The sequence below is a fragment of the Salvelinus sp. IW2-2015 genome, linkage group LG35 (assembly GCF_002910315.2).
Source record: "Salvelinus sp. IW2-2015 linkage group LG35, ASM291031v2, whole genome shotgun sequence".
NCBI classification, from domain to species: domain Eukaryota; kingdom Metazoa; phylum Chordata; class Actinopteri; order Salmoniformes; family Salmonidae; genus Salvelinus; species Salvelinus sp. IW2-2015.
This window is the reverse complement of record NC_036874.1, coordinates 7403206-7430089: the sequence shown is the minus strand read 5'-3', so window position 1 is coordinate 7430089 and position 26884 is coordinate 7403206. Positions and strand designations below refer to the sequence as shown.

The 26884-nt window shown below is 40.4% G+C and overlaps 2 protein-coding genes and 1 long non-coding RNA gene across 7 annotated transcripts in view; 2 read left to right on the top strand and 1 right to left on the bottom strand.

The window, feature by feature from the left end:
• Positions 1-6487: 6487 nt before the first annotated feature.
• LOC139023725 (uncharacterized) lies at positions 6488-11124 on the top strand. The gene is made up of 2 exons (XR_011474865.1): positions 6488-6691; positions 10513-11124. It is a non-coding gene; the product is annotated as an uncharacterized lncRNA (long non-coding RNA).
• A 7573-nt stretch (positions 11125-18697) lies between these two features.
• LOC111958746 (GA-binding protein subunit beta-1) lies at positions 18698-24153 on the bottom strand. Of its 5 annotated transcripts, none has more exons than XM_023979997.2 (9): positions 24029-24153; positions 23051-23161; positions 22682-22849; positions 22298-22495; positions 21829-21961; positions 21590-21670; positions 21236-21400; positions 20330-20448; positions 18698-20243 (listed from the first exon to the last, which is right to left on the bottom strand). In XM_023979997.2, exons 2-9 carry the CDS (start codon positions 23156-23158, stop codon positions 19776-19778), a joined length of 1440 nt encoding a protein of 479 aa, XP_023835765.1. In that variant the 5' UTR covers positions 23159-23161; positions 24029-24153; the 3' UTR covers positions 18698-19775. The 5 variants fall into 5 exon arrangements, with proteins under 5 accessions (XP_023835765.1, XP_023835766.1, XP_023835767.1 ...); XM_023979998.2 differs by having other exon boundaries at positions 23051-23158; XM_023979999.2 differs by having other exon boundaries at positions 22298-22492; positions 24029-24152.
• A 304-nt stretch (positions 24154-24457) lies between these two features.
• Positions 24458-26884, top strand: part of ptpn23a (protein tyrosine phosphatase, non-receptor type 23, a) — a 36256-nt gene continuing 33829 nt past the window's right edge. The window contains 1 exon segment of the mRNA XM_070437335.1: positions 24458-24684. Within this exon segment, the coding sequence (XP_070293436.1) occupies positions 24601-24684 (84 nt within the window). The 5' untranslated portion in view covers positions 24458-24600.

Genomic DNA, 26884 nt, shown 5'->3' with positions numbered 1-26884 from the left:
CACTAATGCTCTTGCTGAATGGAAGCAAGTCCCTGCAGCAMTGTTCCAATATCTAGTGGGCAAGCCTTCCCAGAAGAGTGGAGACTGTTATAGCCGCAAAGAGGGGATCAACTCCATATTAATGCCCATGATTTTGGAATTAGATGTTTGACGAGCAGGTGTCCATATACTTTTGGTCAGGTAGTATACATACATTCATACAAAAATAATGAAAGGAAATCAATTTCAGCCCACTAGTTWAAAAAAATYTATATAATAATTTTTWATGTTATTCTGAGGCTGTGCCTGATGAATAGTTGAGGAAAATCGTGATTTCACATGAGAGGATATGTGTGTTGTTGTCGAGTGGGCATTTATGTGTGTGGACGTGTTTAACTATACAAAAATAATAAACAAACAAAAATTTGACCAACTCTGGGACATTTTGTTAGTACCCACAATGTCAAAGGCTACTTCTAGGGGGTTTAGGGTTAAGGTTAGAATTAGGGTTATGGCTAGGAACTAGGGTTAGTTTTAGGGTTAAGGTTAGGGTACGGTTTAGGGTTAGGGTTAAGGTTAGGTTTTTGGGTTAAGGTTAGGGTACGGGTTAGGTTTGGGGTTAGGGTTAAGGTTAAGGTTAAGGTTAAGGTTAGGTTTTTGGGTTAAGGTTACAGTTAAGGTTAGGGTACGGGTTAGGTTTGGGGTTAGGGAAAATAGGATTTTGATTGGGACTGAATTGTGTGTCCCCACAAGATTAGTTGTACAAGAGTGTGTGTGGATGTGTTTAATTATACAAAAATAGTAAACAAACGAACATTTGACCAACTGGGGACATTTTGTTAGTCCCCACAAGGTCAAATGTTACTTCTGGGGGTTTAGGGTTAAGGTTGGAATTAGGGTTAAGGTTAGGTTTTTGGGTTAAGGTTACAGCTAGGGTRAGGGGTTAGYGAAAATAGGATTTAGAATGGGACTGAATTGTGTGTCCCCACAAGGTTAGTTGTGTGTCTCACAGGAGGTTGGTGGCACCTTTTTTTGGCACTTTGGTACTATTTTCACATGTACAGTGCCTTGCAAAAATATTCACCCCCCTTGGRGTTTTTCCTATTTTATTGCATTACAACCTGTAATTTAAATTGATTTTTATTTGGATTTCATGTAATGGACATACACAAAATCGTACAAATTGGTAAAGTGAAATGAAAAAAAGAACTTYTTTCAAAAGATTTGAAATTATTTCAAACTGAAAAGTGGTGCGTGCATATGTATTCACCCCCTTTGCTATGAAGCCCCTAAATAAGATCTGGTGCAACCAATTACCTTCAGAAGTTACATAATTAGTTAAATAAAGTCCACATGTGTGCAATCTAAGTGTCACATAATCTGTCACATGATCTCAGTATATATACACCTGTTCTGAAAGGCCCCAGAGTCTGCAACCAAGCAAGCGGCACTATGAAGACCAAGGAGCACTCCAAACAGGTCAGCGACAAAGTTTTGGAGAAGTACAGATCAGGGTTGGGTTATAAAAACATATCAGAACCTTTGAACATCCCACGGAGCACCATTATATCCATTATTTAAAAAAATGGAAAGAATATGGCACCACAGCAAACCTGCCAAGAGAGGGCTGTCCACCAAAACTCACGGACCAGGCAAGGAGGGCATTAATCAGAGGCAACAAAGAGACCAAAGATAACCCTGAAGGAGCTGCAAAGCTCCACAGCGGAGGTTGGAGTATCTGTCCATAGGACCACTTTAAGCCGTGCACTCCACAGAGCTGGGTAAACTGGTCAGAATTGAAGGAATGATGGATGGTGCTAAATACAGGGAAATTCTTGAGGGAAACCTGTTTCAGTCTTCCAGAGATTTGAGACTGGYACGGAGGTTCACCTTCCAGCAGGACAATAACCCTAAGCAATACTGCTAAAGCAACACTSAAGTGGTTTAATGGGAAACATTTAAATGTCTTGGAATGGRCTAGTCAAAGCCCAGACCTCAATACATTTGAGAATCTGTGGTATGATTAAAAGATTGCTGTACACCAGCGGAACCCATCTAACTTGAAGGAGCTGGAGCAGTTTTGCCTTGAAGAATGGACAAAAATCCAAGTGGCTAGATGTGCCAAGCTTATAGAGACATAGCCCAAGATACTTGCAGCTGTAATTGCTGCAAAAAGTGGCTCTACAAAGTATTGACTTTGGGGGGGTGAATAGTTATGCACACTCAAGTTTTCAGTTTTTTTCTTATTTCTTGCTTGCTTCACAAWAAAAAWTATTTTGCATCTTCAAAGTGGTAGGCATGTTGTGTAAATCAAATGATACAAACCCCCCCAAAATCTATTTTAATTCCAGGTTGTAAGGCAACAAAATAGGAAAAGTGGTGTGAATACTTTCGCAAGCCACTGTATGTGGTGAATTTTCTAAACTCCACACTGGTAACACTTGTTACGCAGCCAGTCTGACATTCAAAACCTTTCATTGTGCATCCATTTAGTTTGTATACATCTTTCACCACACAACCATTGATCCAGAATATAAGTTTACTGTGAAATATAATGAGTACATTGGTTTAATCACCAAAACATATTGATATCTTCGCTTTTTTGTTGATTATAGTACATGACTATCACGTTTCAGGTAAGACCCAGATGCAGACAACGTCGAAGTAACAACAGTTTATTAACAGAACAGGGGCAAGCAAAAGACGGGTCAAAGGCAGGCAGAGGACAGTAATCCAGATAGGTGGGGCAAAGGTACAGGACGGCAGGCAGGCTGAATGGTCAACACCGGGAAACCTAGGAATCAGGAACAATCGAGAGACAGGAGCAGAGGGAAAAACGCTGGTAGGCTTGATGAAACAAAACAAACTGGCAACAGACAAACGGAGAACACAGGTGTAAATACACAGGATAATGGGGAAGATGGGTGACACCTGGAGGGGTGTGGAGACAATCACAAAGATAGGTAAAACAGATTAGGGTGTGACAATGACAGTTTTTCAATACACTACCCATTAAAATTAACTGAACATCAAATTTACAAAATGTCTATCCCATGTGTGATCAAAGATGTCACCATTCAAGACATCTTTCACAATTTTATCAATTTAAAYAAGCAATGTTTAGCAGGCACCATTGCATCAAGCATGTCTTGAGCATTTGGCCATAGGTTCATAGGTTCTCATCAACATCACAGTAAAAGTACTTMGGGAAAAACCTTTTGGCATGGCTAATCCAAGCCTGACTGGTCTGGATTGAAATCATTGTGTCCTCATCATCCATGGCCTGAAGGAGAGTGGTACYCTCATGGGGATGGAAGTCCTACATCTTCCACCTGAATTGTAATCGTGTGTTGTATTTTACAGTATTGTACGTATGTATTGTTGTGGTCCTGTACGTGTCTCAGTTCATAAGAGCATGGCATTAGCAACACCTGAGCTGTGGGTTCGATTTCCACTGGGGTCAAATACCAAAATGTGTGGACTGTTGTCACTTTGGATGAAAGTTTATTCTACGTAAATGGCTTATATTACAGTATACAGTGCTCTATTGCGAATTGACATTGTATTAATGCACTGTAGGAGCTAGAAACACAAACATTTTGCTGCACTTGCTGTAACATCTGCTAATCTGTGTACGCAACCAATAAACTTTTCATTTGATTGGATTTGTTATGAACAGTACATCTCTGATCTTTTCAAMAAACTTTTTTGAAGTCACCATTTAGCCTTTAATAGTTAATTGGAGTAGATATCATACTTTTTAGGTTTCTACTTTATAGACATACATTTTCATTATGTTGTTCTCAAAATTTGTAGRAGACAAACCAGTTTACATGTCAAATCTATAGGTTCACCAAACGTTTAAGTGATCATCATTAAAGAGCATTCTGATTAAGTAATATCATATCAAAAGTAATGTGAGCATTGCATTGTAAAAGGCAATTACTTTATATGAACATGTATTGCAATGTGAAACATGTATTTCTGAAACAATGATTAAGTTTGGTGAAAAAGTGACTGTATGATTTTGTGTGTTGTTCAATCAGCTGTCAGCCGRGAGGGTTAGGCCTATGGCTTTGTGACAATGATCAAGAGCAGTTGCTTACAGATTTTGACAGCTCCAATGCAGTTACACCTCCGACACATCCAAAACATCAGCTATGACACAGCCAAAATATCAGCTATGCGGGTGTCGGCTATCGCCGGTTAACGCTTGATCTGATTAAATTTAGGCTTGTGCTTAGAGTTTTGAACAACTGCCTTATAGATGACCTGTTTTGTACTAAGAGTTGTAAAAATGTACCACATACTTGTGAAAATTGCACCAAAGGGAATTGCACCAAAGGGATTTTAAAAAATCTGTAATTGGTAACAGCTGGAATGGAATAAATGGAACTCATCAAAAATATGGTTTCCATGTGCATGATACCATTCAATTCACTCGATTCCAGACATTATGAGCCGTCCTCCCCTCTGCAGCCTTGTGTGTGTGTGTGTGTGTGTGTGTGTGTGTGTGTGTGTGTGTGTGTGGGGTGGAGGTGTGTTTCACATGAGAGGGTGTGTGTGCACATGTGCCCACTCATTTCTCAGTAGAAATTTGACCTTAAAGCTCTGTAAGCTATGTAGCCAACATGAAAAGCATCTATCAAGGGATGGCCTGAGTGCATGTTTGAACATTTTTAATCTGTTCTGCAACCACCTTCCCCCTGGGTAAAATATATTTTTTATGCTCCTCTTTCAAATGTAAATTCATATGGGTTTGTTTTTGGCATGTGAACTAAAGTGTTATGGTCAAATGTACCCAGCTTCTTGAGTATATAGCTTCTTGAATGAACTATGCAAATYGWGTTTGATATGAACGGTGTTCATTTCAATTCATTTCCAGAAAAGAACATGAAGTGAGAATGTCTACTAATTGGAGGGTAGGTAATCAAAGACTGTGTTTCAGTTCTCTATTGGAAAGAAAGCAAAAAACAGTCAGAGGCTACAAATCCCCAAAGTGTGGAACTTCCATAGGGATCAACAATTGAGTACATCTTTGATTCTTACTTAAACATAAAAAAAACTATTGTTTGCCTATACGTGTATTGTTTTTGCATAATAATAGCCTGCATCCAGTGAGGGTGTAGATTTATTTAGATRCAGCTTCCCTTTGAGTCAATGGCAGCACTGGTATAGGCCCATCGCTGTCCAGTAAACTAAACGCCTGAGGCTCAATACCAGGTCATACAGTATATTCTTATACACTGAGTGTACAAAACATGAGGAACACCTTCCTAATATTGAGTTGCACCCCCTTTTTCAGTCAGAACAGCCTCAATTCATCGGGGCATGAATTGAGGCTGTTTCCCACAGTTGTGTCAAGTTGGCTGGATGTCCTTTGGGCGGTGGACCATTCTTGATACACAAGGGAAACTGTTGCAGCGTTGCAGTTCTTGACACACTCAACCCGGTGCGCCTGGCACCTGCTACCATAACCCGTTCAAAGGCACTTCAATCTTTTGTCTTGCCCATTCACCCTCTGAATTGCACAATCCATGTCTCAATTGTCCCAAGGCTTAGAAATCCTTCTTTGACCTGTCCCCTTCCTCTACACTGATTGAAGTGGATTTAATAGTTGACATCAATCGGGGATCATAGCTTTCACCTGGATTCACCTGGTCAGTATATGTCATGTAAAGAGCAAAGGTTCCTGTTTTGTACATTCAGAGTGTCTCCATTGTGTGCTTTGAACTGCAATGCATAAAATACCCACCAGAGAGCTCTGTGGTGCTTTGTATGCCAGGCCCATCAGTGAGTTTCAGATTAGTGAACAACAATGGGGATTAGGTTTTTGCAAGCAGTCTGACCCGTCATTCTTAAATGTGGAAGACTAACTGCTTGATGTCTGGCTCAGAGCAAATCATGTTCATCGAACACTGAGGTCAAATAACCCACTCTCTGTGACCCAAAACAGTATTGGTCTGCTTATTTTATGAATCAAGTAATTCAGTCACATTTTACCACTGAGGTATGTCTATTGTAGCCTATTACTCACAGACCATTAAGAAAATGACTTGCATGGTCATCATTGTTTTTTAATGAAAAATAATTCGGATATTAGGCAATAGTTTGGTAGCCTGGACTATCGGTGGGACTCAGGGAATGGGATATGAGTCAAAACCAAAATACTAGTCTGTGCAAGGTTTCTCTACATGTTTCTTCCAGCGAAGTAAAAAAAAAATGTTTTAAATCAAATGKCAGAATTTTGTCTTTTCGATGTGTTATCTCTATTTATTGTGATATTCTGCACATTTTGCAATAATTATCTAACATTGAGGTTGTGGAAGAACCAGTTATTCGTATATGTCTCAAACAGAAGCGTATCAATTTGCTATGTCATGAAACACACAGACAGAACCACACCTTGCTTTCTCTCGTGCACTTACACCTGTACGGATGGATTACTATGGCAACAGGTTGCCATTGGCGACGAGATAGCCTACTACATCTCTTTGGTGGGAGTGAGTGAGGGGGACGACAAAAGCTCTGGGTGGATGAGCAGGCAGAAATATTAACAGCTTGAAAGAAAGAGAATGAAAATGGGTATGTTTAGATAAAATGCTTGTTATTGTTTTTCTCGCAAAATACTGAAAAATATTACGCTATTCATAAATGTATTGCCTTTGGTGCGCGCGCTGACGGAATTTCCCGCGCTCTTCTGATACAACAGGTAAGCGTCACGCCATCTTCTCACTAGTCTAAAGTAGGCCTAATACATAAATTATTTTGAGTAATGTTTTGGTAATTTATTTTAGCATTTAAATGCCATGCTGCTCATTGAGTGACATTAAAGAGACAAACTTGCCTATTTTTCTGTATTATCATTTTGGCACCTGCGCACAGGCGAGAGAATGCCTTGATTTTTCCTTTTAATTTCCCAATGTCGCACTGATAGAATATTTTCTGATATCGATTGTTATTGTAATAGTCTATAAACTCTTACAAAACATCTTAAAATAAACATGTATTTAAGGGTGTGTCCTGTTTTCTAAAAATAGCTGTTTTCTATTATCAAAATGGTGTGGCTTGTCAATGCGCAACACGTGCCATTCTGTTACATTATTTCAGAAGTCAGTAGATCCCAGGCAAGTATGTGTTTGTTATGAGATATAGCCTACAATATCCATTCTCGACACTGTAGAATCAGTAACAAAACGTATGGAACCCCTCATATAAAAGTATTATTCTCTCCAGTTTTACTAATAAAAACATATTTAATGAATGCTGTTCACAGCCCTCCCTACAAAATGACACTAGAAGTCAGCTGTAGAATAAAATCATAAATTAAAACAAAACTCATTCTCTTGGCACTTTTATAGTCAACTCTGTCCATGTCTACACAGGCATGAACAATCATATTCTTTAATGTGTCAACTGCCTCCTTGATTCTTTGTGTAACTGAGGCTTCCATAATGCAATGACAATGCAAAAAGGTCAAGTAAATGCGAGGAGACTTGATTTTATATTGCCTAACAACAATCAGCAGAGTAAAATGCGGTTGCTAGACTTAATTGCTCAACAATAGTACCTTGAAGGGACAGAATTAAAGAACTGGAGGAGGTAGCACTGCTTAAACATCAAAAGCACTGCTTAAACATGTTTTTTTTTTTGTAGTCTAAATTATTAATTTCATCGTGGTAAGAAATGGATATTAGCTTTCATTCATCAACAAGTATATTGTATTAACTAATATCGATTTATATCAGACTGATTTTTTATTTTTTTTACCGTAAAACGGACAAAAACTTATTTTGGTTCCTTTTCCATCAGCTGTGCTTACTGCCACATCACCTGTCACTTTCCTCTGGCAACACTATAAGTCAGCAGGGTGAACTATCATTCTTGAGCCCTAAGTGTGATGGATTACAGGATGTTCATCCTCTGCCCATCACAGAGAAGCAGGGTTGAAGGCTTCTCTCCCGAGAGTCACTGGCAGAGATATGTCTAGAATAAAGGGCTKTTTCGTCTTTCTCCTCACCATAAGCCATCACATAACACCACCGGCTTTGCCTGTCATCCCCTCCCAGGTGACGTTCTCAATCGCTGTGACAACGCTTAACGCTTACAGAACCATGAGGCCTAAATCCAGCCCAAAAGATCCTCTTAAAGCTCACAGTCGAAAGAGAGCAAAACACTCTTACACAATGCTGCTGCTTGGAGCCTGAACCATTCAAAGCAACAGGGAGCCACCCTGCTCCAGTTTAAGAGTGTTACCACACACTCTGCTGGCATTGTGTTTGCTGCCCCCGCTTGGCTTGTCCTTTTACATGGCCATGTTGCAGTGTTCTGATGTAGGCAAGCCAGTAGTTAGAATACTTTTTACCCTTGCAAGTATTTACTATTCTTGCCTAGCCTCTACATTAGTAGACCAAGACAGAATCTAAAATACATTTTTATTTCCACTGTAAAGCATTGTGGCGATTTTAGCATGTAAATCTTGGTGGGGCAAAAAACAAAGTGGGATACATGCCAGCAAAGCCACTACACAACACTAAAATATACATTAATTGCACTATACCACTGCTACACCTGGCTATCAGCGGAGCCTTGTCTGGCAGCGAAACAGTTCATTCAGCCTCATTTGCTGCCTTTTAAAAAAACATAGCTGATATGGCTGATTTGCTTAAACAAATGTGGTTTCTACTGACAATTGAGATGTACAAACTATGGCATGAGGGGGTCGACAAGCGGATCAGAGGCAATCCGTAATTTCGATTAAGACATTAATGAGCGAGCTAGGACGGATGTAGTCGATATAACTATTTGTTCAGCACTTTTGAAATGTACAGAGACCGAATTCAGAACATGGGCCGTTCTTACAGTGTTCTCCCTGTACACCAAGTCAGAACCGTAGGATAAATGAAGGGGGCATATAAGCAGACAATGAAAGCTCTTACAATATTCAATGATTACATTTCTCCKAAAAAAGTTATAGACTACCACCAAGTCAGAACAGTAGGCAAAATTAAGAGGTGAAAATAGACCAAATTATTAGGGTGAGGCACATGGGCTACTAACAGCTTACTACACAACATACACTTAGTTTATTACTTTGTTACTTTATCTCCCTGGCATATTAAATCATTTATGCAGCAGCATACAAGACATTTTTGACTCACTTTGTTGTGCTGTGCTCACTTGAACAGGAACATGGCGGTCCTTCGTGGGCAAATTTTGTCATCAAACTTTGGCATTCTCTGTATTTAGGATGCTTTCAAGACAAATGGAAACGGAAAAAAAAAGTTTGAATCATGATGACGTCAGTGATCTTCAGGTCGTAGCTCTAGAAAGAGGCCCGAGTTCCGGATTTACAATTCCGAGTTGGTTGAAAGTTCCAAACTTATTTTCCCAGTCGTAACTCGTTTTCCCGAGTTCCCAGTTGTCTTGAACTCACTAAAGTCAGATTTTGCAGTTCCGAGTTAACAGTTGTTTTGAGCGCGGCACAAATCTTGCTTCATTGACAGCATGGCCAATGTTGAATGTTTATCATTTTAAACTAGGAAAAGAGACCCTTAATCTTAGACTTGGAACCACACAGCCACAGCCACACCACTGAATAGCAGGCTAATGATTGCTTTGCAATGCTTGCAGTTAGCTACTGATTCCTTCCAAACCACTCATTGTTGAATTTGCGATGTCCAACTTGTTGTGTAATGTTTATGTCCATTGGCCGATGAGCACCGATGCGTTTTATCTATAATTTTTCTTCATTATTTCTCTTCATATGACAAGGATTAAAATGGATTTGCCAGTAGAGTGTCAACTTGATTCATTTATTTATTTTACTAGGCAAGTCAGTTATGAACAAATTCTTATTTTCAATGACYGCCTAGGAACAGTGGGTTAACTGCCTTGTTCAGGGGCAGAACGACAGATTTTTACCTTGTCAGCTCGGGGATTCGATCTTGCATCCTTTCAGTTACTAGTTCAACGCTCTAACCACTAGGCTACCTGCTGGCCCATTCATGATGATGACTGCTAGCGAAGATTTTTAAAGTATGATGTTGACATGATCAGTCCAATCAAAGCTACTGTATAACATGATTTGACATCATTTTATCTGTGGCCAATGACCTTGAGCCTTCTTGGATGGGCACTTCAACTCTATGGCAGCACCCAAGGGGCTAGAATTTCCAATGTCTACCCTTAGACTTGGCGGTGACGTAGTGTCCCCATGAGTGACAGAACACTGAGCCAATCATGGCGCAACACTCCGTATTTTCTGCTGGCTTTCCCCACCACCACAGAAAGCACTAAGCTAGGCTGAAACACCTGCATTTTTTGAGCTGCCTTACTCAAGAAAACAAAAAAGAGACCATGTTTGTATGCAGCTTTATTAACTCAATATATATATTTTACATTGTTTGCAAACTGATATGTGACACGTATTAATGCCAAAACAACATGCAAAACAGGCAAACCCCACCTGCCCTGAATGACAGGTCGCCACTGATTATATAAAATGCATTTACTCATATTTGATTGGTTTAGCTTTCACTACAGGTGCCACCAGTGCTCCAGTATCTTCCCACATCTGTAAGTGATTGTCTGAGGAAGGCAGGAGGAGCAGTGACGAAATGGATGAGGGGTCCAGGATGGCTGAGGGGAAGGCTGCCTTTGTCTTTGTTCTCCTCCTCTTCATCGCCCTGGCCTTGCTCATCGTGCGCTGCTTCCGCATCCTGCTGGACCCATACCGCAGCATGCCCTCCTCCAACTGGACAGACCACACAGAGAAGGACACGTTTGACTACCGCATTGTCTAAGGAGGACCTAAGGAGCTCCCTCGACACTGTATTTCAGTTGAAGCACTGTCAACTATTGCAATGCTCGAGGAGCAACTTTGTTTATCCATTTTGCCCAAGGACCACATGCTGTATGACTGCCGGTGCCAAACCACCAGGGACCCCTTTGTATTAGATGCAGCCTTCGAGCATGCATCACCTAAGGCCTTTGTCTGCTCTATTATAACATGTTATATCAATTCCTTCACCAATTACTGCAGTCATGAGCGGTAATAGCCAACCCTTATTACCCTAATGACAACACATACGAGTGATTCCATACGAAACCAGGGGGGAAAAAGGCCATAATTTTGCTGATAKAWWWWWWWRWWTTGAATCCATAGAATGGTCCTTCGGAAGAATGATTGTTGACATATATTTGACATTTGTATCTAAAAGCATAATTGAGAAATAATTTATCAAAGTTGTCATATTTATTACATTTTGGCCTTACTCAGGCCTCCTTAAATACGCCATAATGTTTAATCTGTATGGGCTGCAAAGATGAAAATTGGTGTAATATGAAGTGTTACCGCTTGCTCTGTAATATGAGTAGCATTTTCATTTCAATTTTTATATGAATGTTGAAAAATAGAAACATGAATATTGAAAAAACAACATTTTTGATTTGGCACATTTTTTTTATATTGTTGAACATAATACTCTACGGCCCTCCCACATAAGGAACTCCCTTAATTGAAAGGAAAAACCAAAAACCCGCAGACACTCGGCCCTCCATGGAATGAGTTTGACACCCCTGCTCTACGGGCATATCAAAGTTCCAGAGTGGGATCTATGCTACTTTTAGAGTTATGATCCAGTTTGTTAACATTACCAAAATGGATTCAAAATGGTCGGCCTCTGCTGGTGATTTGCATGAGGTGCAATGATGCAAGTAAAAGGAGGGCTGTGATTGGTTACATTGCCTGCTGTGCCAATTTCTCTATATAAAATGGGCCATAAAATTAAACTAGCAGAGATCCCACTCTGGAACTTTGATATGCCCCTAGAGTATATTATGTTCAACAATATATTGAAACATTTGCCAAATACATATTTTTTTCAATATTCATGTTTATAATTTTCAATATTCATGTTTCTATTTTTCAATATTCATAAATGAATGTACAAAAATGTTATTGAAATCATAATACTACTCATATTACAGAGCAAGCATTAAAGTTTCATATGACACCAATTTTTGCTTTTTAGCATCTACAGATGAAACATTATGGAGTCTTAAAGGAGGCCTGGGTATGGCAAAAATGCCATAATATGGCAAAGTTGATTCAGTATTTCTCAATTATGCTTTTAGATACAACTGTCAAATATATGTTAACAATCCTTCCTCCAAAGGACCATTCTATGGATTAAATGTTGCAAAAATCCCCAAATCATCGTATTTTGTTTGTTCTGTTTTCGTATGGAATCACTTATAAGGAACATCTTCTACCAAATGGTCTAACACTATAGGCATCACCTAAGGTACCTGCTGTAACACCTATCAAATCTATCTCCTGAAGACACTCTCCAGGCTACCTTGTTGCCACTACTATTGCATCATTTCGCTACCCCATCCCCTTAACCTTTCTTGGCAGTCTTAAACAAATCTACTTAGAAAAAAAGTGAACACCTCACACACATGGTTATGGGTTTAAAAAAATAAGACACCTTTACCATGTCAGATACAGAGTTGAAATTTATTCAATTTTGAGTTTGCATCTCAATATTACATTTTATAGACATCACAGAGTACTGAAATATAACACAACCGTTTGACATAGCAACACTGGATGTTTATTAATTATGAGAAATATGAATAACATTCCACCCATGAGACCACTTTTGGTCATTCGACTGCAGGAAAGGGCTACAGGTGCTCTATGCAACAGTTCCTCCTGCAAATAGGCCTACATTTCAATTGTGTACTTGTAGTAGTAAAGGAATAAAACTCKATGTAAGAACAAGAAAAACATTTGAATYCCGTTTGAAGCTATAAAGTTGCTTGTTTGCGGCAAGGTCCTCAGTGTATACACAGTGTATCCTGTGGAATRTTTTACTTCAATTGTCCACTTTGGCCAAGGTACAAAATGCACAAACAATCAATCAAGCATTGCTCAAACAAAAATACACTTACACAGAAAAAACAAATGTAGTTACATTTATGCCAACCAGCGCCMTGTGCACTCACAAAGGCTCTCACCCTCATTGAGCTGGTTAATACTTTTTGAAATTGGAAGACAGATATTTCCTTTAACATCAGCCAGCCTATAACATACCATWMATATCCAGATCCATTTCCTCGTCACCCAAGTTATTTGTTTTCTTGTCATCATGGAAAGAGAGGTAGACAATGTTTCAAAGAATCCTTTAAAGAGACTTCATTGTTTTTTGGGTGGCTTCAATGGGCCTTAGATGTTTGATGTCAGCAATGGGATAAATGTTAACTATTCAATGTCTGCAATCAAAAAAATGACAAATAGACAACTTTGTCACTTTTTATGGAAAGGATGCAGAGTCATAAATCTGAATGACCAAATGAGGTTAATTGAAATGTTTACTGTGCCGTAACTTGTGCCTAATTATGAACATCTAGATGAGCATTTTAGGGAAATGAGTCGAAGAGATTCATACCAGTAGTTCTATTGTAGATAGCATCTTGCTATAGTTCTATGTAATATCCTTTTCATATCTGAAATAAAATAAAGCATATCACTGCCCACAGATGGCATGTTAGCAGTGTGCTACATCTGAACAGATTATCACACCTTGGACTATCCCTTTATGGACAATATCTGTGTCTCTTTATTTGGGCAACTCCTTAACTGTACGCCTTATAGAGTAGCATGTTTACAGATAGTCAATAGCTGACAGAAAAATATGTTATGCACTTCAAGCAGATGCCATACACCTACCAAATGAGTATGCTTTCACACTTTGACATGTGATGTTCTTGTGATGAACTGTGGTCTTTTCCTATCACAATGTATCAGTTTAGTGGTACCTTTCTGTGCACAAGTGTCTTTGCATGTTTTTGCAAAATATCCCCTCCAAGCATGTTGAGTGCTTTACGCATGTTGATGCTGCTGTTATTTAGTTGGTACAGTACAGTATTCACTGTTAATGTTTGAGCCTTCTTTTGAACGTGTATTATGCTTGCCTTGAGCCTCTTTCCTTTCATAATAAAAGTAATTACGATGCATTACCTTTTTAGTTTTTAGTTTTAATACATCAAACATCAGACAAAACGTTAAGGGAAAAAAACATTATTATTATTTTTTAATTATGCCCTTTCCAAGCTCATGATATGGGTAAAAACATTAACACTTTCTCTTTAACACATTTTCAGCTTGTGGCAGGGGTGGCTCGCAGCTGTCTGTATCATTTGTGTGAACCCAGGCACTTTGTCTGGCTCTCATCAGGCCACTAGACACACCTGCTATTGCTCCAGCCGCAGGCAAGGGCTGCTCTTTCGAGCGAGACGGATCCAATACCATGCAGAATAACAATTCACRGTGACACACAAATGGTGTGCCTTGATATATATAATTATCGCATAGACAGACAGGGATGGGGAACCTATTTAATATTACATCTCAAAACATTTATGTACAATCATTTTGTGAAATATTAAAACGCTTGTGTAAAGCAATAAGCAATTGTTATTATGCCATTTCGTACAATGCTGTTACATATCTTTCAAAAAAGCCGTAGAGGTCTTCAGTAATTCATATTATCTACCTTAAATGTTTTCCAAATATATTTTAGATATTTTCAACACTTCTCTTTGTCTGTTTATTAAAGATACACATACACTAACATTGGAACATGAAATACAAAGCCTTTGTGTGTCTTCCTGTTAGAAGCGGGCATTCATTTCCATATCCACACACTCTACTACAGTAATTTGGAGTTCTCTGCTCATGGTAAGGACATAAACCTGTGGGGATCAATAACTATCAATTATCAATAACTGATAATGACTCTTGTAAAGGAAATYCACCCATTAATTACATGAGTATTTTAAAGGCACAGTGCAGTCAAAAACTTGACTTGCCTGTGTTTTATATAGGGTGGGGTCTGAAATTATTGACACACTTGATAAAGAGTAGCAAAGATTAATGTATAAAATAAATCATTCAAATAGTTATAGTTATATTGTATGCTAAATTTTTTGGGGGAAGGATATTATTGTATACTAATACAATTGCTCAGAGAAAATATTTTGTTTAACAAGTAGTGCTTAACTTGGGTAGGAGCTCACTGGAGCTCAGTACCTGCACCTCAAATGTTCCTGTTCCTCTTATAGAATATTAGCTCAAAAGTATTGTGGCACTCCTGCACCTAAATATAAATTGTACCGTCACCCAAAATGACTACCGGAACCAATTTCAATCCAAGTCAAGCYCTGTTAAGAAGTCATATATTTTCTTCTCAAAAGGGTAGGGGTCAAAATTATTCACACCCCTATTTCAAATACTTTTCGATATCTCACCTTGCGACGATAACGACACTGAGCCTTTTTCTAAAATGTTTTATGAGTTAGAAAACACATTGGGAGGGATCTTAGACCATTCCTCCATACAGAATCCTTTGACGGGGCTGCAGTGGAGCAGATCGAGAGCTTCAAGTTCCTCGGTGTCCAAATCAGTAAAGACTTAAAATGGTCCAAACACAGTCGTGAAGAAGGCGCGACACCGCCTCTTACCCCCTCAAGAGGTTGAAAAAAGTTCGGCATGGGCCCTCAAATCCTCCAAAAGTTCTACAGCTGTACCACTGAGAGCATTTTGACTGGCTGTTTCACAGCCTGGTATGGCAATAGCACCGCCCTCGATCGCATYGCGCTACAGAGGGTGGTGCGGACAGCCCAGTACATCACTTGGGCTGAGCTCCCTGCCARCCAGGACATCTACAGTATATTAGGCGGTGTGGTAGGAAGGCCTGGACAATTGTTAAAGACTCCAACCACCCAAGCCATAGACTATTCTCTCTGCTTCCGCATGGCAAGCGGTACCGGTGCAWCAAGTTTGGCACCAACAGGCTCTTGAACAGCTTCTATCCCCAAGCAATAAGACTGATAAATAGCTAACAAAATAGCAACACTGAGTATCTGAGTTAATCTTGAATGTTAATTATATTTAATATTTTTTGCATTGTTTCTATGTACACTCACAGGCCCTACACACACGTACACACCCACTCACATACAAGCTGATGCTACTCTGTTTATCTTATATSCTGTTGCCTAGTCACCTTACCCCTATACATATCCACCTCCATCGCTCCAGTATCCCTTCACATTGTAAATGTGGTATTGGAACTGACCGTGTACAGTACATTTGGAAAGTATTCAGACCCCTTGACTTTTTCCATATTTTGTTACGTTACAGCCTTATTCAAAAATGTATTAAATTGTTTTTCCCCCCTCATCAATCTATACACATAACGTAACAAAATGTGGAAAAAGTCAAGGGGTCTGAATATTTTCTGAATGCAAGTATGCTTAATTACTTACTTATTGTGTTCTTCATAATTCTTCTTATTTCTCATGTGTTTTTTTTCTCCTAGTATTACATTGTTATTGATTATTGCATTGTTGGGTTTAGAGTTGAAACTTCCAGATCCTTGATATCCTTAGTCTGCACTTATGGACTGCCGTCTACATTTCAAACCACAAGTCRGGAGACTAAAATGGCCATTGCAAAATGTTGATTTTGGGGCCAATTATCAATTCTTTGCGGATTTTGATGTGTGCTTGGGGTTATTGTCTTGCTGGAAGATCCGCTTGCAGCAAGGTTTCAGCCTCCAGGCTGAGGCAACCAGGTTTTTGGCTAAAATATCCTGGTACTGGGTAAAGTTCATGATGCCATTGAACTTGACAAGGGCCCCAGAACCAGTGGTAGCATAATAGCCTCATAACATCAAAGATCCACCACCATATTTTACAGTAGTATGGAATTATTTTCTGCTCATGCATTCTCATTTCGACACCAAACCCACCACTGGTGTGCATGACCAAATTTTGCAATGGCCATCTGTCTCCGGACTTGAAACCCAATGATAACCTGCGAATCGAATTGAAGAGGGCAGTCCATAAGCATAGACGAAGGATATCAATGATCTGGAGGGATTCTGTATGGAGGAATGGTCTAAGATCCCTCCCAATGTGTTCTCGAAAAAAAATGTAAAGGCTCAGTGCCGTTATCCTTGCAAGGTGAGGTATTGAAAACGTGTGTCAATAATTTTGACCCCTACCTTTTTGAGAAAAAAACATTACTTGTTAAACACAATCTCTTTCTCTGAGCAATTGTATTAGTATAAAATAATATAATTTCCCCCCGCTTTTTTGACATTCAATATACCTCAGTATTTGAATTATTTATTTTATACATTCATTTTTGCTCATCTTTATCAAGGGTGTAAACAATTTCAGACCCCACTGTATATTTCCACACTATAAGATTGGAATAATATTATGAAATTGTGAAAATGATGTTACATTTTCAGCTTCCCCCTCCCCATACATACCAATCTGTGTGTTTAGTGGCTCTTTAAGGTCTACTACACACACTCAGCCACCTTACATATACTGTATGTACGGACTATATTTCATTCCCAAAGGGGCTGTTTTAGTTTTTCTGCTGTAATCTATGCAAGTTTATTTAATGGTCCGTAAACAGTTTTCTTGGGAATGTTCCCCTGTGAGTGGGAATGGCCATGAGTAGGACTTATAGAGGTTATTGGAATTGCACAATCAATTTTGCAGTGCAGGGGAATGATTCCTCCGTTGGGGTACAACATTTATCTTACCTCCATTTACTGACAAGAGGAAGAAATGGGCATAGAGAAAACTAGCTACAGGATACATGTCCAGTAGGTAAAAAGGGAAAATGAATCTAACCAAAATCCTTTGAAGACTCCTGGGCCTTTAAGGTACATGGACTTTCTATTACTTCTTTCTTCTAAGCTTCTTGGGTTGAAACATGGTGCACAGCTCATACCTTGACCATATAGAGAGACTGATGTACTATGGTACATTGCTGAAACCATCACAGCTGTATAAAAGAACAGAATAGACACTGTACATGTATAGCTAAGCACTTAAAAAAATTGCTTGTAATTTTCCTGATTGGTCACCAGGGACATCATTGTGAAATGAATGCTATAAATAGAGGTGAGGTTGGACGAGCTTATTAAGCAGTCCTCCAGAGAAAATATGAAATTAAAATAAACCTCTCAMGCTCAACGAGACAAAAAAATAAATGCCCCATTGTGCCAATTACTTACAGGAGCTGTGTGGTGAACCTTATGCAACCCCAAAAAAATCATTAAAACTAGTCAGTCAGGACTAATTCAAAACACATACGATTGTATATGCCTGCAGGTATACACAGTGTACAAAACATTAGGAACACCTTCCTAATACTGAGTTGCACCCCCCCATCGGGGCATGGACTCTAACTGTCGAAAGCATTCCACAGGGATGCTGGCCCATGTTGACCCCAATGTTTCCTACAGTTGTGTCAAGTTGGCTGGATGTCCTTTTGGTGGTGGACCATTCTTGATACACACGGGAAACCTACCACCATACCCGGTTCAAAGGCACTTAAATCTTTTGTCTTGACCATTCACCCTCTGAATGGGACACATACACAATCCATGTCTCAAGGCATAAAAATCATTATTTAACCTGTTTCCTCCCCTTCATCTACACTGATTGAAGTGGATTTAACAAGTGGCATCAATAAGGGATCATACCTTTCACCTGGGTTCACCTGGTCAGTCTGTCATGGACAGAGCAAGTGTTCCTAATGTTTTGTACACTCAGTGTATGTAGATGCAGTTTGTCGATGAGCAATAGTCATATAATAAATAAATCAAAAGGACAAGTAGCATGCATGGATAGAATAACAATAACTGCTTATTTATTGAATTCTAAAAATACATTTAAGAAAGGGGTATTCCACAATTTCCCATATTTTCTCACTAACATTATTTTGTAGCAAAATTTGATTTTTGTTTCTCCTAACCAACTGGAAGATAACCCCTGATTGTGCTTTTATAATGTTCATAAAGAAACACTTAGTGTCAAAATAACCAGCCATATAAAGAGAGCATATGTAAACAATATTTTTCTGAGAGTATTAGTTTAAACTGGAGTGCAATGACAGATCAATGTCTATTGACAGATGCTGGTCTATACAGAGTGTAATGCTTTAAAATTACAAAAGGAACAAAAATAAGAGCTTAAGAATAACTTACACATTAAAATCTAACACTACTTGGAACAAAAAATGAAAACCTACAGTATCTTAGTGTCTGAGTGGTCTGCGGCTAAAATAGTACTAGAATAGGATATTCAAGACAGATTTAAGAAAGCTGGCCATCTAGCAAAGAAACACCGATATCCCACACCTCGACCTCACKCACACACACAGGTACGCAAATAACTAGAACTTAGCCAGCCTTGGAGAACATTTTCTGAAGAATCAGATACATTTTCTCAGTTAGCACTATACACTTGAGCTAACTTGATTCTATTTTAAACATGACGCTGAAGACATGCACAGGAAATGCTGTGGATTGAATATCCTATTTAGAATGTGTTGCAAACCTTATTCTTAGGAGAATGAATGCACAGTGCAATCAAACCCACATTGCAGTATTTACACTCCTATGCAAACATACCTTTTTCTTACTTTCTCTAAATTCACAGAAATGTTTGTACACTGTGGAGCCATCTGCATCCTTAACTCCTCCCGCAGGGCTCAGCGTTAGCTTACAAGTGCTCGCCAATGGCTTCTTCATCAAAAGTATTGCAAGTAAATAAAATTATCTCAAAACCTAGTTACAAATACAAGTACAACGTTATCGTTCTAAAACAACAAACAAGTAATAACGGTTAATATTAATATAAAAGCATAAAACAAGACATATCATGAGAGAAATCCAAGAGAACAGAGGGACGCTTGACTACCGCCTCCTTCCACGTCCTCGTCCCCTCCCTCTCCCCCGTTTGGGGGTCGTTGTGAACTTAGTTGAAGCCTTCTCCGTTTCCTCGGTATCATCCACTGTTATCTGTTCTCCCTGCCCTGAATCCAGCTCCTCCTCCACTTTAACCAGAATGGTGTCTTCCGGAAATGGGACGTCCTCCTCCCCTTCCACTTTGTCCTCCTCTACAACTATCTCCTCTGTCTCGCGTTGTTTTTCCATTTGGACCACCTCCTCTTCTACCTCCTGGACACCTGTGCTGGTAGAACCAGCAATGCTACTGGTATTGTTGCTCTGTTGTTGCTCTATGGCCTCCTCTAGTCGGAGGCGGTACTGCTCAGCCTCCTGCTCCTTCTGTAGGAGCTGTGTGCGGTACTCCTGGGCCTTCCGATTGGCCTCCTGCAGCTGCTTCTGGAGCTGCTCCCGACTGCTGTCCCCTGACTTCGCTTTCTGAGAACAATGGACACACACAGTAAGAGGAGAGAAACTATTTCAGAATATTATGCCAAGCCACAAATATGGGGACCTTTGCTGACCTTGTCTTTGGGTCTGGTTAGGATGGCTGCAGGCTCTATTCTCCTCTTGCGTGCAGGAGAGGGGTAAGGCTCCTGTTCCACCACCTCCTCTGTGATCTGACCAGCCGGGACTGCCACCACTACAGAAACAAAACACAAACTCATGAATGCATTCATTGTAATGTCTTGAAAAAGGCTGACATGAGCACAATGTAAACTAAATAAACATACACTCAGTGGCCAGTTTATTAGGTACAACTATCTAGTACCGGGTCGACACCCCTTTGCCTCCAGAACAGTCTGAATTCTTCAGGGCATGGATTCTACAAGTTGTGGCGTTCAAATGTTGCTCAATTGGTATCAAGGGACCTATCAATAAGCTTTTTCTTGTTTTTAAGCTGATAGGAGTGGAACCCGGTGTGGTCGTCTGCTGTAATAGCCCATCCGTGACAAGGATCGACAAGTTGTGCATTCTGAGAAACCGTTCTGCGCCGTTATTTGCCTGTTTGAGGCCTGCCTGTTAGCTTGCACGATTCTTGCCATTCTCCTTCGACCTCTCTCATCAACAAGTTTTTTCCCACAGGACTGCAGCTAACTGGATGTTTTTTGTTTGTTGCACTATTCTCTGTAAACCCTAGATACTGTCATGCGTGAAAAGCCCAGGAAAAGCCATTTCTGAAATACTGGAACTGGTGAGCCTGGCACCGACAACCATACCATGCTCAAAGTAGCATAGGTCACTCATTTTGCCCATTCTAACAGTCAATCAAACAGTAACTGAATGCCCCGATGCCGGTCTACCTGCTTTTCATAGCAAGTCACAGCGACCTGACTTACTGTTTGTAGGAGCGAACCATTTTCGTGAACGGGTGGTATGCCTAATAAACTGGCCACTGAGTGTATAAATAGATGTGGTTTCCTACTTACTTTGCTGCCCCTGCATAGTGACAAAGAACTGCTGCCCAAGACCCGCTGGCTGCAGGTTGCCGTGTTGGTCCGTCACTATGGTGATGACCCTCTGACCTCCATCGCCCACTACATGCTGAATGGCCGAGTCCACAGAATCTGCAGCGATTGCGTCCTCAGATTTGCCTGTGGGAAAGATAGAGTTACTTACAATTGCAGTCTAAGAACTATAATACAGATCTGAGTTAGCCCTAACGCACAGAGAATTATCATTTTATAGAATATGATATAGATCAAAGTACTATTAATTGTAACATGAGTAGCTCAGAGTAATTTGTAGTGTAATCCTCATGGTTATGCATAGACATCACTTACCTGCATTTTTACCCATGGGACCTGAGGCTTCTGCCAGTGCTGCCAGTGTTGCCAGGACTGAGGTGGTAGAGACAGATTCTCCTGGAATAATAACAAAGTGAAAAACCTCAATCAAGTCATCCCATTTAGAAGTGTCTTGGGTGAGGTCAGGTGGTAACTAAGGTTCCCCATTTATATAAATGATAAATGTCAGTGAGTTATATTTGATATACCTCTAGTTAAATTTGTACCTAACTTACTGTAACCTGTGCTCCAGTTGCCCATACCTGACTTGGCGGTGGTGTTGACGAGGTCAGAGAGGTTCACGACCCCAGCAGAGGAGATGATGAACTGGGGCTCTGGGTTCATGTTCACTTGGTTCTGCATGCCATCCTGTGTACATACACAAAACACACCTTGAAGATGTTATCTAACAAAAGAACACAGATACAGTTCCTCCCACATACTGGGCAACAGTTTAACCTTCAGGGCCTCAACACCTGTCTCTTATACACATCTAGATGTGTATAAGAGACAGGGCAACAGTTCAACCTTCAGGGTCTCKACACGTGTTACATAAACCAGCGATAAGAACACATACTTGCATGTGTTTAGATGTTTTTCCCCCGTGTTCACTTCCCTTCTTATAGAAACATAAGGGCATTTTCGTGAAAACAAATGAACATCAGAGCCATATAAATACAAAACACACACACACAGTCCCTTCACCTGTAACAGTATCATGAGCTCAGTATTGCTGGTGTCCATGGCGATGTCAAAGGGCGTCTTGTCAAACTTGCTGAGGGAGTGGACGTCTGCTCCATATTTGAGCAGCAGCTCTGCCACCTCTCTGTGACCGTGCTGGGCCGCCCAATGCAGGGCTGTCATCTTCAGCATGTCCTTAGCGTTGATGTCCGCTCCGCTCTGCTAGGGAGCACAGCACGCACCCCACCCAGTAGTGGGAAAGAGATAGGAAGATGAGACGGGTAGCCTAGATTCCAAAATGTGGGTGGTGAACATTCAACATTTAAAAAATAAAATTTGTTTGTCAGTCACTTTAATGAATTTAGAACTGTTATGTTTTTCTTATAAACAGCTGAATACTGTCCTTACACTGACTAGCAGCTCCACTATATTGGAGTAGCCCTCCGTGGCCGCCATGTGGAGTGGGGTCCTGTCCACTTTGGTCCGGGCATCCCTGCTAACGCCTGCTCGGAGAAGCACCTCAGCCGTGGAGTGGTGTCCGTACTGAGCAGCTAGATGGAGCGGGGAAGTCCCCAGCTAGAAGACACGATTTGGTTTATGAGGACCCAGTCCTTACAACACTGTGTCTGGATTGTGTGAAAGAAGCCAGCACTGCAACATAGGTAGATTTGTGATGTACCGCAAGAGATCTGAGGAACAATATCTCTGTGTTAGGCTACATGCGGTGTAAAATCATAAATTGTGTAGATGTGAGTATCCCTACAGTGAGACCCTTACCCAATCAGTGGTGAAGGGAGCTCCATTGACCATGAGGGTCCTGACATCATCATCCAGCCCTGCCCTTGCAGCCTCCAGCAGCCGCTTCCCCAGGTCCACCAGTGACATCTACTGGGAMACAGAAAGAGTGCTTTTGCATAAGAGTGTCAAAACAATAAGACAAACCCCTTGAGTGAATATAAGCCAGGCACTGCTAAAAAGTCTCTAGAGAAAGGTTTTTGCTGCCAAAATAGAATTGTTTTTGCTCTGCGAAACATGTTGCATCAATGTGTTTTATTGATGTAATGTTGATGGTTGTATTGAAGGAAAAATTGCAGTACTAGGAAATATTCCGTTTGTGTAAATTTGAAGCAATCGTAGTCAGAACCCATGTGAAATTGTGGCAGCAATAAGAACCAACTTGGCAAAAGTGAAATGATTTATTTTGCTAAAATACAGTGTCAAGTCACAGGCTAGCTGAAGAAACACTGACTGAATTATCGCACAGTTCAACTAGCTGGGSTTGAACTTTTCTCGTTAGCTAGTAATACATATAATAATGTAACAATCAACAATATAATCTTTGATACTTGGTTGGTGGCATGTTCCGGTGGAAGTCGAATATGAAACTACGGATGGCAAAGTGGGCTCCAAATCTGGCTACTTCCACATCCGCACTATTATTGCTAGCTAGTTACTAGCATTCAGAACTGAAGATGGCTTTGATTTTCACAAGACTTCAAAAAAAAGCATATCCCCGACCCATAATCAATAACATCTTAATAGTATTTCGCGTTTGCGTTTTGGGTATTTAGCTACATTGCAAGATAGCTAGCTAGATAAACAGCTAACAATGTCAATGACTTAGTTTTACAAGTAGCTAGCTCGTTAGCTTAACGTTAGATAGCTAGCTAAGTTTGCAGAGCTTTTTTTTTTTTACACGGTTTGTTGATATTTAGCTACAGCTAACTATGGATTAGGGTTTCAAGTGTTGCTTACCTTAGCTAGTCGTTCGCTAAAAGTGCAACTCTTCTAATTTCTGCCGCCGAATGTGTGTTTATTACACTTTCGTAACTTCTAGACAGCTAAACAAACATCATAATATTTATAGTTTTTGCAGAATCAAATATGGCGGCCAGGCACACCGGACGTGGTAATAGTATGTAGTGTGCAGCAAAAATGTTCCACAAATGTTCCCACGCTCAAACATGATGATAAGAGACATTAGTATCACTTTACATAAGATATACTAGTATGTCATGTAGTTATTGCCTAACCAAAGATACTGAATATAGCTAGATGTTTCAAATTCAAGCCTCTGGTGAAACAACTAGTCTGATCTAATATAGTGAACTATATTTCCCATAAACATTTGCGCACTGGAACATTCCTTCTGGCGTCACGTCCCTTAGCCTCCATCGTTTCCTGTTGAAGTGTAAATGGAGACATGACACAGTTGTTTGGCGATTATAAGAAACAATATAGTTAGAAATCCCCTGAATTCAAAACTGCTGAAGTGATATTTAAATAGAAGTCACTTTAACTCAGGCTCGGTTCAGTCGCTGGCCGCGATGGAGGCGGTCCCCCGTATGCCAATGATCTGGCTGGATCTGAAAGAGGCAGGGGAGTTCGAGTTCAGCCCGTCGGTGAGGCAGGTGAGATGGGTGAGGGAGTGGGACAACCGGGCACTGTCGGACGGTTGAGATCGGAAGTCAAGCAGACAAGGATTACGTAAAATAATCATAAGTATCGAGCACTAGACTGTTATTAGCCTGACGCATCAAGTAAAGGTAGTTAGCTAGCTAGTATTGGGTTAGCTGTGTCAGCCATGACAATCGCCTTTGTTTACAGTTAGTTAGCTAAGTTGATAATTAGTTAGCTATTTATGTCAACATGTAGTTAATGTGTTAGATACCCCAGTCACAACTAATAAATAGTCTTTAAAATAATGATGTCATTGTCACATTCACCCTGAACCAGTTTGCTTTGATATAGAGACAAGTCTGGCAGGTTGGAATCCTGTATGTTCACACCCCTGTCAGTTGTCATTAAGGGGGGGGGGGGGGGACATGGTGAAAAATAGCCAAGACATTCAGAAATTAGTGCTGGAATTATTTAAAATGAGAGAACAGCAGAGTAACGTTAGGTGAAGGGTCATAGTAGAGTCAGTAGTTTTTTCTGGTCATCTGATCCGGCCAGGGAAAACTCTGCCCTAGTCATCATAACATATGTCTGAGGAAATTCTCCCTCACAATATTTATTGAGAAATATTGCAAAGTAACACACCCACCACAATGACGTCTTATGCCTTACTATCCAATCTCCTTTCTTCCTCCTCCGCCTCATGCTCCAGATATTACTAGGACTTTAGGACTTTTGCCCTCTCTGGTTCTTCTTTTTTGCTGCCTTAGTCCCAGATCAATTTTCTAGCAACCTTTGTCAATGACATTCAATGACGGTTACGATTTTTATTATAACAGCGACAGATTTTATCTGGAAAGAAAATGAAGCATAACAGTCCATGGAAAAGTAATGGAAAGAAGGAGAAAGACAGCCCAGAGAGGAATGAAGAGGGCTCTGGCTGGGCCCCTCAAGGACATTTCAAAGCCACTCCTGCGTTGTCTTGGCTGTGTGCTTAGGGTCATTGTCCTGTTGGAAGGTGAACCTTCGCCCCCAGTCTGAGGTCCTGAGCGCTCTGGAGCAGGTTTTCATCAAGGATCTGTGTACTTTGCTCCGTTCATCTTTCCCTCGATCCTGACTAGTCTCCCTGTCCCTGCCGCTGAAAAACATCCCCACAGCATGATTCTGCCACCACCATGCTTCACCGTAGGGATGGTGCCAGGTTTCCTCCAGAAGTGACTCTTGGCATTCAGGCCAAAGTGTTCAATCTTGGTTTCATCAGACCAGAGAATCTTGTTTCTCATGGTCTGAGAGTCCTTTAGGTGCCTTTTGGCAAACTTCAAGCGGGCTGTCATGTGCCTCTTACTGAGGAGTGGCTTCCGTCTGGCTGCAGAGATGGTTGTCCTCTGGAAGGTTCTCCCATCTCCACCGAGGAACTCTGGAGCTCTGTCAGAGTGACCATCGGGTTCTTGGTTACCTCCCTGACCAAGGCCCTTCTCCCCCGATTGCTCAGTTTGGCTTGGTGGACAGCTTTAGGAAGAGTCTTGGTGGTTCCAAACTTCTTCCATTTAAGAATGAAGGAAACAACTGTGTTCTTGGGGACCTTCATTGCTGCAGAAATGTTTTGGTACCCTTCCCCAGATCTCCGACTCGACACAATCTTGTCTCTGGGCTCTACGGACAATTCCTTCGACCTCATTGCTTGGTTTTTGCTCTAACATGCACTGTCAACTTTGGGACCTTTATATAGACAGGTGTATGCCTTTCCAAATCATGTCCAATCAATTGAAATTAATACATGTGGACTCCAATCAAGTTGTAGAAACATATCAAGGATGATCAATGGAAACAGGATGCACCTGAGCTCAATTTCAAGCCTCATAGCAAAGAGTTTGAATACTTATGTAAATAAAGTATTTCCGTTTTTATTTGGATAAATTAGCAAAAAAWTCTAAACCTGTTTTTGCTTTGTCATTATGGGGTATTGTGTGTAGATTGAGAGTGTTTTATTTAATCAATTTTACAATAAGGTTGTAACGTAACAAAATGTGGAAAAAGTTAAGGGGTCTGAATATGTTCAGAATGCACTGTGTGTGTATATATATATATACACACACACGCACGCACAAAAGTATGTGGACACCCCTTCAAATTAATGGATTTTACTATTTCAGCCATARCTGTTGCTGACAGGTGTATAAAATCGAGCACACAGCCATGCAATCTCCATAGACA